Source organism: Solea senegalensis, linkage group LG20, assembly GCF_019176455.1.
Source record: "Solea senegalensis isolate Sse05_10M linkage group LG20, IFAPA_SoseM_1, whole genome shotgun sequence".
Classification (NCBI taxonomy): Eukaryota; Metazoa; Chordata; class Actinopteri; order Pleuronectiformes; family Soleidae; genus Solea; species Solea senegalensis.
The window spans coordinates 11,026,483-11,039,513 of NC_058039.1; the positions used below are offsets into that span (position 1 = coordinate 11,026,483).

Sequence of the window (13,031 nt, forward strand, 5' to 3'; positions counted from 1 at the left end):
TTCCATGCACAGCTAAATCCAGTTGTAGTATGAATACACCAATTAATTAGACGAGTGTCTTTGACCTAGTATACAAGAACTAGCAGGTAATCGATGTATTGAATGAAGAGGGCCCGCCTCTGCTACACTAGGTGGCACTATGCCATTTCTCAGCTTGTTAGTATTAGGCATTTCCCGAGTGACCTGTTGCGTCCATTAACTTCAAAATATTCCATTCTTAAAGATGACAGATCATAGATTCACATTCTCAAGATCTCCTTGTCACTTGTCAAAAATGCAGCGCTCTGGAATACACCATGTTTTCTGGCTGTTGTCGTCAGCAGCTTTTTCTGTTAGTTCTGGTGTAACACCCAGGCCTAGGCCAGTTTGGGTCCATTTGAACACATACACGTAATAATACTTCAACTCCCAATTGCATTATCTGGGTGTGATAGTCTGAATTAGAGCAATTCAATTTAGTACAATTTTTAGTCGTACTAATATGTATTTTTAAAGTGTGAAATTAGTTGCTCCTGTCCTCTGTGGATAACGATAATAATTCTACAGGGATAGTAGAGTTATTATCACAAGCAACATGTTTCTTCAAAGCAAAATAAACAGAGGGCGGCTTTAGAGAAAAAAAATCAAGTATTGCAAATTAATTTAACTCCTTTCTCTCTTCACATTTTTTTTTTCTTTCACTGGTCCCATCAGCTGACAGGAGCTTCTGTGTGCTCCCAGCATGCAGAGACTTTAAAAACCCAGACCCAATAGACCAAATAAGAGGTTAACAAGAAGTGGCACAAGGGAGAGAAAAATACAGTCCCTGACAAAAGATAAAGAGTGGCACTGGCAGGCCTTTATTGTCAAGCTTCAGATATAAAGTTAAAGATCTTTGAAAAACTAAATTTTGATGTCTTTAAATAAAAGAGGCACAAAGCAACAACAGGGGGTTATTGTCTGGCAGCCACAGGGGAGTCGCTGCATAATTCTTATTCTGTCTTTTGATGGCTTCTCGAAATGTGACTGAAAAAAAGAGAGAGAGAGAAAGAGAGAGATGGGGAGAGACAGAAAACATTGGCAGAGGGAGAGAGCCTCTCGAGGCTGCATCCATTTCCTGTGATCATACATAATATGCTTCAAAAGTTGCTTTTTCTTTTATTCTCATGCCCCATTCAACTGATCAATTGCACCTCCTCGCCCCCTCCTTCTCCTACCCCTTCTTTTCTCCCTTGCTCCTCTAGTGTTTACATCAGATGCAGAGTTGGTGACAGGCCCTATCTGAGGCTGAGGAGCTCTGCTGTCATGTTGATTTATGGGAGCATCACGCCACAACTTGTCCAAACTGAAGCCCGCAGTTCATTAATTAGGGAGCTACGACTTTGAAGTTCGACAGGCACATGGACGTGTGTGAGTGTGAGCTTGTGCAAATGTGTGTGTGTGTGTGTGCGTGCGGGTCTGTTTCTAACATTAGGCTTCATTTTCTATGCTTCCTTCACGTCTCCAAACAAAGAATACGATCGGGTCAACGGAAGAAAAAATTAAATACATTTTAAAAAAATCCCAGTTTGCCTTTGAACTTGTTCTGGCCACACAATATTAATTTGCTTTGTCCACAATGACGCCTGTATCCACCAGTCATTAACAGGAATTAAGCTGTGGCCTATGAGCGAAACCCTGCTGTACTAGAGGGAGCAAAGGAGAGGGCGCAAGAAAGATGTAGAAAAAAAGAATATTAATACTAAAAAAAAATAAAAAATTAACAGAGGCAACAAAGCTGAGAGCGCTCTCTGCACTGATATCTCACAATTACATGCCTTCTCTTCCTCTGCCATTTCCATGTTAATTACTGAGAAAAGCCTCTCTGATTTATATGCTCCGTGTTCCTGCCTTTCTCCCTTCTGCCTTTCATTATGTCCTACACGCGGCTTACAGGAGCGGTCACCTCTTTGTTTGCAGGACACTTGTTTACTTGGAGAACAGAAAAAAAAAAACATCAAGCACAATTAACGAGGCTGTGGCTCTGTAAAATATTACACACATTATGTGCAGGCTGTTCCTGAAAAGGAGACACTGGATTCTTAGCACAGTATCAGTCAGTTGTTACCATTTATCCGGCAAGTCTGACATGCTAATCAGAAGCATGAGTGCACTTGATTCTCCCCCCTCTCTCCTCTCTGCTTTCACCACAGTCTGGAAGCAGATGGAGTTGGGAGGGAATGGGTGGGTGGGGGCACCTGACTTCCATATTCAGTCTGGCCAACGGCTTTGTTAATGGCAGGCGGCTGGAGTGATGTCAGCCTACCTCTTTGCTCTGCTTGCTGCCTGCATGCTGCTGCTGCTGTTGCTGCTGTAGGAGCTGGAGGTGGAGCTGTTCCTGCTGCTTCTTATAGAACTCTTGGAGTTGCTGCTGCAGGAGGGGCAGGAAGACGACACGTGAGGCACAGTCTGACACAGAAGCTCAACAGTGGGCTTTGTGAAAGTTTTCACCCACACTACTTGAAACAATATACCGGGACAGAATAATTCACGCCACACATTACCTGTTGTAACATGAGGGCCTGTTGCTGCTGGAGAAGAACCTGGAGCTGCTGAGGGCTCAGGACTTGCTGCTGAAGGATCTGCTGCATCTGCTGCGGAGTTATCACTTGAGGTGTCATCATAGCCACTGAAACTGGAACCTGCACGGACACAAACAATGAGCACAAACATGTCAAAACATGTGCAACGGCGAACTTGTGCAGGGAACTGTAATCGATTGTAATCTGATGAGTGATAAAGCTAACAGGAGAATAAGTCACATGTGGAAAGAAGTGAAGGGTGATGATTAAAAAAACTTAACTTATTGTAATCATTAGAAAATCTATAAATATATACACTGTACAATATGTGTCTTTACATCTTGCTTTTGACTGAAATCTGGAATGAATCTCGAGTGTTATCTTCTGCACATGCCCTCCAATATATGCACAAACACACATATCGACCCCTCAAACCATTATGACATCACACCAGACTGAATAGGGCTTAAGGACAGCAGGGCAACACAACAGCCAGCTGCATCTACCCCAACCTCAATCTTCTGACCTTCTCTTCTCTCTCTCTCTCTCACTCACACACCAACCCTTCAACATGATCGAATACAATCTGCTTCTGTCGCGCTGCCTCTCATTTACACAACGCAGCAAACATGCCATCATACCTGTGGACAACGTCAAGGACTGCCATCCAAAAAAAATAAAGAACGCTGCACATTGCAACCCCGTGTCATGTGAGAACATTTCATTAGGGACACTGTCAGCAGCGATCTATTATTGTGAGGATATGGAGTGCCTGGAGGAGGAGGAGCCATGTTAAGGAACATGCAGGCCACTAACTAACTCCCAGTAGAAAGGTGTGAGTGCATGACTCCTCAAAATAAGTGATTTGTTGTGACACTGAAAGAGACCCACACACACACACACACACGCACACACATAGTTGTCAGGGCGCCTTAATTGCTCCGGCGGCATAGGGGACTCAGAGAGTGTCTGGATGCTGCCACTCACCACCGCGATGTGCAAGACAATTAGAAGCTCCTTCCCTTGACATTTGTATGACAAACAGCGACTTATGTACTCGATAGTGCTGCGTCTTTGCAATTGTTAGTATGTCTATAAGGCGGTTCTTCTGCGCTATGTGCACATTTACATTAGCATGTGCGGGATGTGCCAGAGGATGTGTGTGTTAAAATATGCTTTGTGTCTCTGAGGCTGATGTCAGCAGCTGATAGAGCGGACATAACCGGTGACAGTCTTGTCTTCACCAAGGTTACCAAAATTGCGCGGTTGCCTTATAGCTAATGACACCCCATTTGAATTTTTCATGCATCTCTGAATGTAATTTAGCTGTTTAAAATCTTGTCCAGTTACTAAGGGGCTTTTCTTGACACACACCCTGCATGCATATTACCTTATTCATTCTCCCCATTGTAGCATAAAACAAAAACAAAGTGCAGCCATAATGAACAGCTTGTACTACTAATGCAGAGGAAAGGGCAGTGGTGTCAAATAGGACAGAGTAGCTTTGACGCTCTCTGTTAACTTTACTGTACAATGCCAGCCCACATCGTAGCGTGCTCCTCTGGCACCCCAGAGAATGAAGGAGGCTCAGCTCCACCCCGGACTACCATACACTTCACATTTCTCATTTCCAGCACCAGGCAAAAGGGGTGCAAGGGAGGGAAAAAAAATGCAATATTAATTCGCCCTTGTATTATGTCTTAATATGCAGTTCATCTTGACTTTTGCACATGACTTGTCCTGTCATTTGCATAGCCCCGGCCTCCCGTTTCCCAATTTCACAGTCATTATCCACTGAAGTCCTTTTTTTCTGGGCATCGCTAATTTTGATTAACTATTTTGAAGGTCAACTCTCCTCTCTGACTTGCTTGCATGAAAGTGTCACACATGCCAGGCACATACATGATATGATATATAGTTCTCATCTAAATATGACACTTGCTCCCCACCCCCTGCCTCACACGCACACACACCAATGATAAATACCGCTGCTCTCTTTTGTCTCTCTTTTTTTTTAAGATTTACTTTAACTACATGTATTAAAAATGTACTCCATATTTGTCATGCTCTATTTTAACTACCGTGATGAAGCTGTAAATTTAGTCTTATTTTCAAATGCATAATCATTTTGTCATACCATATTATACCGCGAGTGTGATGTGCAAAAGAAAACATGAAAGCCACCTTCCAGTTAACACGGAGCGTGTACGCACTTAACCGGCTCACAATAAGCTGTCAATGTCATTACAAATTACACAGAAATTTTTTATTCAATTTGACTGTCTTAATTCTATACACCTGAGGTGTAGATCTTATCATGGCTTCACACTCCGCCTTGTCATGGGCATCAGGCTCTCAGTAACTACAGCTATAGCAGTTTCCTCTGTGCACAGCCCCAGCAAGAGGCTATTACAGACCCCCATTTTATTACCCATTACTACTGAGGTCATTAGCAGTAAGAGGGATTGTACGCTTCTTAACCTATTGATCAATGTAACTACCACCATTTAATCCTGTGCTGAAGGAGTGAAAATCTGCCTAAGACTGGGTTCTATTGAGAAGAAGGGCGGGAGGGAGCACTTTAACTAAAAAATATTGCCAGGGCTTTATCATGACCATTTAACGCAAAAACACAGGACGCCAGTCGCCATTTAGAGCACTGCCATATGATGCACTCCCTTATCTCTCGGATAACATCATGAATCCAGATGATCCGCGGAAAAAATATATCGCCATCTAAAGATAGTCTGAAAAAGAAGGCTCGCAGTGGGCTAATAACAAGAGGCCAGCGCTAATGTACTCGGCAAATATGTGAGTGTGAAAAAAGAGGACATTCTAAGGATGCCAGAAATAGCTGATGTTTATGAATTTTCACAAAGGTGTGGTGCTCTCCAGGTGCCTCCCATGCATAAACATTCAAACCTGGAACATTCTCACACAGCTGCAGAGTGACTGGAGGCAATATACAGTACCAGCACGGGCCTGCTGGCCAAACACACACACACACACACACAAACCTACAAAACTAAACTGTGGCGTGTTGACTGTCACAAGCACATACAGGCACATGTGCAGCATATAAGACGCTGTATATGAGCAGCATATGGAGTGTGGATGTCCGCTTGCGCTGTGTAATCAGCAAAAAAACATGTGTGGCATTAAAAATGGATTTCAGTTTAAAACAAAAGAGAACCACTGTCAAAATGTTACTTTTAAATATGATAGGAATCATCAATTCAATTCATATAATAAAATACAAAAACACGTGCGCACACACAGGGTAGAAAAGACGTTTGTCATTAAAGACACACAGAAAGGCAAATTCACTTGTGCACAATTAATAATTAGACCAAAAAATGAAAAGAACACACACACATACAAATATAATAATATGCTGAAAAAGAAAAAAAAAGACAGACCACACATCCCAATACTGACAGTCACTGACTCAGAATTGCGAAAGGCACTCACTAAGCACCCCCTTCTGTCACAAGTCAGAGGTCAAAGTCTGGTGAAAAGGAGCAGGGGTGAACAAGACTGAGCTGAAGCTCCGTCTTTCTCCGCGCTGAGGCAATTAAGAGGAACGGGACAAGATGAAGGAGAGATGAGGAAGTGAATAAAAGTGAGGCCGACACAGCCGTTTCAACGGCTGCAAAGGTGCAGCCTGTCAGAAAGAAAAAGAAAAAAAAAGAAAAAAGAAAAAGGGGGAAAGTTGGGGATGAAAAGATGAGGATTATCAAATTTTCATTTGTGCTCCCTGGGGTCATCTTGTTTTGGTGGGGCATCAAATGGAATGGTAAAAAAAAAAAAAAAGGGAAAAAAGTACTAACCTACCCCAGAGAAATCAGCGAGTCTGGTGTGTTTGATGCTGTTGTTTCACCTTAGCCATCCTGTCTATGATCTCTGGCATGAAAATGTCACCACAATTAGGATTTCAGGGGAGCTGTTGCACTTAAGCGAAGTGAGAACGTAATGAGTCATCGACAAGACTGGGAGAGCTAATTCCAAATAACAAGAATAATAATAAGCATATGATTTTTGAGAAATGCTTGTTAACAAAAAAAGTATGTTTACAAACAACATATTGTTAAATTATTAATTTGAAAAAAAAGAAACAACTGGAGACAACTGCTCATCCCTGTACGTGTTAGGACCATCTTCATCATTAACAATCGAGCTGCTTTATGAGTTCTTACAGTTCAGATAAAAAGGACAATCACACACACCATTTTTCCACTTCATCCACTGTATACACTACATGTCCTATATTTGGTGTAGGGGGTGTGAAGGGGCTGAGGCTTTAGTTATTTGCAGCAACTGTAAAAACAAAAGTCAAGATTGGATTTTAATTAACTTTCAGACTACAAACAAACAGAGGTTTTTTTGGAGGGGGGTTTTGTCACTGGGAGTGATCCCACTGTCACGGTTTATACAAACAAACTGCACGGCGAAGTGAGCGAGTTCTCACTTCACGCTGGAAGCTGTTTCCCACCCTGGAGGCAGCCACCACTGCAGGTGACCACTGCTGAGGACACACCAGCCTTTGCATCATCGACATGTTTTAGTGTAGAATTTCAAATTTGACACCTGTATTTAAGAAGATTTATTTTCACAATTTTAACTAAATTAAATATTAATAATAAACATATATGTAAATTTTAAGTGACAATTATTTGAACACCTACCAAAAACGTGCTAAAAAAACCCCACAAAAACAAACACTCATGTCTTTGACCGTATTCCTGTCATGTGACATAATGTCCAGTCTCTCTTACTGACCTTTAAAGCCACACCTCCATTACCACAGTTCACATCATTGAGCTGTTAAAAAACTGTCTTACAAAATCAAGGTAAAACACCCGTGTACACTGTTTTCAAATTTTTTTTCCTGACTATCGTCACCGTAAACTGTATCGCTCGAAATTGATGGTTTGCCAGTTCCCCAAACGGTTACGCAACGACGCGTGTCGCCTGATGTATTATTTGACTCATTTGAGATTTAATTAAGATCACAGCCTCTAAAATCCCTTTCAAATGAAAGTGTAGTCAAAAGACAATGGCCGACACATCCTCGTGCAGATTGTTTCTATTCTCTGCACACAAGCAAGGCAAAACTAATCCTTGTTTCCATGACGGCAAGCAAGGAGAGGGGGCACAAATTGTGTTGATTCTTGTCATTCTTAATTGTTGTGTTATGTGACTCATATAAAGTATACAGCCATTTACTTAAATTATATAGAAAAATATATTCAGTGTAAGCAGCAGGTTTATAATACTGAGTAAAACAAATGAGGATATTCCTTACTGGCTCAAGTCCACACACATTCCAGATAAAATCCACTTTTATTTTCTAAGGGCAACATATCAACACCATCACATCCCTTTGGAGCTTTAAAAAATGAGTGGTGAAAAGGACCCTCAGCCACAAAATGCTCAACACCATGTAATGTCATCATTATCACACCAGCTCACCACTTTGAAACACATGGCAGTGAGTTAATCTTCTTTTCTGAAACACACACACACACACTCAGAGCAGTAGTGACTCTTAAAGAAAATGAATGAAAGACTTTTTCAAGTAAAAACATGTTTTAGTGAAGGCAGCCAGACAGTAACAGCAGAGAGCAGCTGGAGGCTCACTATATCACTGCTCAACTATTCCCGTCTCTCCTCTCAGACTCGTCTGACTACTCCGTCGAGGTCCGTCCCGGAATAAAGGATATCCCAGCGAGCTGTGGGGCTCTGTCTTCTGCCTCTGCTCCCCCCCCAACTCTCCGGGTACACAGCTAATATCTGGTTGCCTATGTCATGGTTTAGAAATGACAGGTGCTGGCAGCCCCTTGCCTTGACAGGCCACTGCACAAATAACGCCCCTGCCTGAAAGGGCTAATGCACTACTAATGAACAATAAATCAACTTTGATTACAAACTGTCAACCCAATCAGCTCGCACTCCAGCTCTCCCAAACTGCGAGTCCCGGCACAGCTGCACAGCATTACGGTGCACGCTGCCCTGTTTCGGCTTTACTCTCCTCCTTCTCCTTGAACCATCTCATATTCTCCTCCACCTCTCCTTTCGTTCAGACAACTTATTTTCCACCACTGATGCAAGGTGCTGAAACATTTCACCCCCCCCCCTAAAAAAGATCAGCGAAAAAGAAGCGCAAACAAAGAACACAGATGAATCTTTTCTTAAGTTGCATGATGAGGGTATTGCTTAAAATCATTGTAGTGATAAAACTAACTACTGAAAGTGTTTTCAGTTTATACAAAAAAAGTATAGAGTGACAACAACTTTCCCTCCAAAATGTGCTCCACAATCCTTTTGTTGAAAGCACTGACACACACACACACACACACACACACACAGAGGCATGTAGAAAATACATTCACACACACACTAACTTTTCAGGGAGATACTGTATACATGAGCGATGACATTTGGAGTGACAGCACGTCTCCATCGTGGTTTCAGTGGTAATGGTGTCAAATATAGAGCTTCGACAGCCTCGGTCTTAATTCACTGTGACACCGCGAGGAGCGTGACGATTAGTCCAGGCCATCGCCTGAGAGCCAGTTTAAGTCTGACCAGAATTTCATTACCTTAACAAATCATCACAAAATACACAACCCAGCCAAACTCTTCTCGCCCATCACAAACAAAACCCAAAACCACATGTGAGAATTTAGAATGTCTTACCATAGGAATGTCTACAATGAACTCACACATGCCCTATAATTACATAACAAAATAATGTCCCAAGAAAAATATTGATGCATCACAGAAGACCAAACCTGTCAACTGCTTTTATGTGGAACTTACCATAATTCAAACAGAGCCGGATCCTGCTTAACTGGTTAGCTCACTGTCAGCAAAGTAAACAAAACTCAACAAACACTGCGAAATGGCAGTCACGTCAGAAGCAAGCAGGCATCTCACGCTGCAACTGACAAACAAGCAACGCAAAAGGAACTGTTGCACTCAAAGACCCAAAAGTGGACAGCTCAACACTTGACAAACAATCAACAATCAACAGCACTGATCACAGATAAACACAAGCACCTCATCCATTCAGTCTGATCCTGACACACAATGCATCCTAACCTAGAAAACCTAACATACACCACACGACTCCTGTCAGAACAAGACTTAGTTAACAGTCAGTGGAAAGTGAAGCTCCTCTCACACAAAACTGCTTGACCAAATTAACCAGAACATCAACAATAGACACATGATAAACCTCTTGTTCTATTTTTTTTTTCCCCCGGTCAAATTAAATTGTGATGTTTTTTTTTTCCCTTAACACAAGAAAGCTGGCAAAATCACAGAAATCAATCATATTGACAAACCTGACAAACTCCATTTAGCTGGCAGGGTAAACAGAGTGCCGGGCCACGCGGTGTGGAGTGAAGCAGAGCGGAGAGAGCAGCAGTGAGGGGAAGAGAGAGAGAGAGAGAGAGAGGGGGAGAGAGAGAGTGAGTGAGTCAGAAAGAGAGAGGTAGGGAGAGGGAGAGGCACACAGGCTGTCAGGCAGGGAGGCTGAGAACAAGCGCTGCTGTGCTGTGGAGTCTCCAACCTTCCTCAGGATACAGACAGATTGCACGCGCAAGGTTGCTCCCTGGCTGACAAGATACAAAACTATCCAATCAACCACGCCCTTCTCCACCAATCACAAACAGCCCTCTAAACATAATTAATTCAAATGGGGGCCACACAACAGGGAGCTGTGGGCTGGGCTGCAGGTGAACCCGTGCCTTTGTGAAGGGGCCCGTTAAAAAAGAAAGGAAGAAAAAAAAAGACACAGTTGACGGCTGTTAACCCTTTGACCCGTGCCGGGACACCGCCCGTGGTAGTTTAACAATGGGAGTCTGAAGAAAAGAGGCCCTTTAATTAAACAACCGATAAGTAAACACAGTTATCCAGCGGAAAGAAAGAAAACGGGCCCACTATCAGCCGCTTTATTGTTCTGCTAAATGGAGGTGTTTACAGTGGCAGAACAAAGACACAACTCATTTCACAGGCTGGAAACAACAAAAGCACAAACAATTCACACACTTTGTACTTATTTGGGACTTCTCTCTCGCTTTGAGATTCCTCCGAGCTGATAACACATGTTTTATTTTGGACAAAATAACGTGTTGATGAGAACAGCTTGTTTTTGCATTGAATTTCCTCCAGTAAAACCAACACGGATCTCTACAGTGTGTACCGACACCACAGCACGCAACTCCTTGCAACACACAGCACAGACAATAGTTTTTCTGTTTTTTTACTCGGTCATGAAATTAACCACATCAGCAAAAACTTTACCCCAGTTTTTAAACACTTACACAACAACAGTCTGGTCTCAGACTGAAACTAAAAACCACTTACATTAATAGCTAGCATTACACCGACTACCAGGCAATCCATCCAACTCCATCCCGATGAGAGCAATTAGCTGTCATGATATCATCACACTCTTTAACACCCGTGTGCACTCAGTGAGAGGAAAAGACAGCAGAGGAAAAAAAACTGGACCCTGCCACCTACTGGAGATCTTACTGAACTCACCAGGAGAGAGAGAAAGGAGCATGAAAGCTCACCTCCTGCTGATGTATTTACACTGTACATATGTGCGGCATACATTAAAAAACAACTAAACACCTTTAGGCATTGACTGTAATTTTCCCTGTATGTAAATGTTGTACTACATCCTCCATGAGCCACAAAAACAAGTAAGAAGATGCTCACCAGACCTACTTTCAGTAATTACAGCTTCAATAAGTTGTGCAACCCCTTAAACAATGAATTAAAGGGTAAGGAAAGAGGCGAGATTAACACCTCACTTTGTTAATTATCATAACAATAAACACGACACTGAATAACACAGCTCTAAAATGCAGCTCATATCAACAGCTATAAACCCTTGGCCGGGGATGAAGGAATGTTCATGGGACGCATTCCAGGCCGCAAACACACTGGTAAAATAAACAGAGCGCCTGCATAACACGCCACTGCTCTCATCTGCTAATAACTAACAATGAGCTCTGCTAAGCCGGCCTGACCTATATAAATTATTGACTGGGACACCTCAAGTGTCAAAAGTGACAATTCCAATGCATATCATAGGGAATAATTAAGTGGGAGAAAAGGCTTCTTTTTTTTTTCCAATCTGACACCCTGAAGATGGCTCACACAAAAAAAAAACGACAGTGACACACCGGCATGCGTCTACAGCTGCTCCCCGTGCACGTCTCACGCACGCAGCAGAGTGGTTTAGGCTACGGCCACACTCTTCTCCCCCAGCTCCCTCCCTGGGGTGGTATGTCGGCGTATTCTCAATAAAACACCTTCTTAGCAGTAATAGGCCACTGTTCTCATTTCAACGCTCCCAAAGGCCTCATGATAAATTTAGCAGACACACAGTTCAAGCTTCTCCTCTCACACACACCGTCTTTCTAATCCATTGCCTCTGTGCCTGCCATATGTAAAATAATTACACATATGTATCGATGTGATACCCACGGCATATAGATTTCTTTCCTTTTCCTTTTTTTTTTTTTGTTCCTGCTCTGTGAGAAACATCAATATCCTTGAACCGGCGTCCCCTGTGATAGTTTACAGAGAGCACAGAGCGATTGTGTTCATGACAGAGTGGATGACATTATAAAATACTCCCATTTCCTGCTCGTGTGAGAGTGAAAGTATGAGTTAATGTCTGCGTCTGGCCTGAGCTGTGTTCAGCGCGGCTCTGGCTAAAGATAACGACTCAGCTCCGATTACAAAGCCTCCCATAACACACACACACACACACACACACACACACGCACACACACGCACACACACACACAGCCAGGGAATAAGCTGCACTGGCACTGCCAACTAGTGTCTTACAGCTACCAGAGAAAAAGAGGGAGAGGAGGAGCAGAGAGAAGAGGAGGAAAATTCATAGCTACACTCATTCCTTTTCTTGAGAGGCTTTGGTGACCTGGACCATTGTCATGAGAAAACAAACACAGCTCTGTTTCCCGGTGTGCGTGTGTGTGTGTAAACTAGTAAATCTCTGTTTACTGATGAAGAGAGTCAGCAGGGCAGGTGTGGGACCTATATAAATAACAGCTGCTCTATATAATTGCCAAGGCAACAATGCTGTTTTAGACTCACATTGGAAATCACAATGTGTGATATTTCAACTTTGTTCACTTTTTATATTCTTTTAAGGTACATCAAAAGAAACAAATCATTAATGAACACGTAGAAAGTATGTTTTCCAGTCCACCACAAGCTTTCAGTTTCAATACTTTTAATTTGTTTTTTTTGTTTTTTTTAATTTCTAATATTCTACTTATTAAATGTTTTGGCCACTACACACTGTACATTTGCATATACTGTTCAGCTAGAAAGAAAAGAGCCACGGATCATTATGAGCAAATCAACGTCACACACGGAGAGGGTTATGTTACTTACAACAGCACAAAAGAGTCATTTGATAGCAAATGTGATTTAAAT

At 42.4% G+C, this 13,031-nt stretch overlaps 1 protein-coding gene across 3 annotated transcripts in view; it reads right to left on the minus strand.

The window, feature by feature from the left end:
- The window catches only part of LOC122786393 (forkhead box protein P1-B-like), a 52,702-nt gene that overhangs the window by 31,254 nt on the left and 8,417 nt on the right, over positions 1–13,031 (minus strand). For 2 of the 3 annotated variants that reach the window (XM_044052675.1, XM_044052673.1), the window contains exons 2-3: positions 2,523–2,660; positions 2,285–2,389 (exon numbers count right to left, since the gene is read on the minus strand). In XM_044052675.1, coding sequence (XP_043908610.1) covers positions 2,285–2,389; positions 2,523–2,642 — 225 coding nt within the window. In that variant the 5' untranslated portion in view covers positions 2,643–2,660. Of the gene's footprint in view, positions 1–2,284; positions 2,390–2,522; positions 2,661–9,889; positions 9,942–13,031 lie in introns of those variants that run through there. The other variant, XM_044052671.1, reaches the window with a different exon arrangement.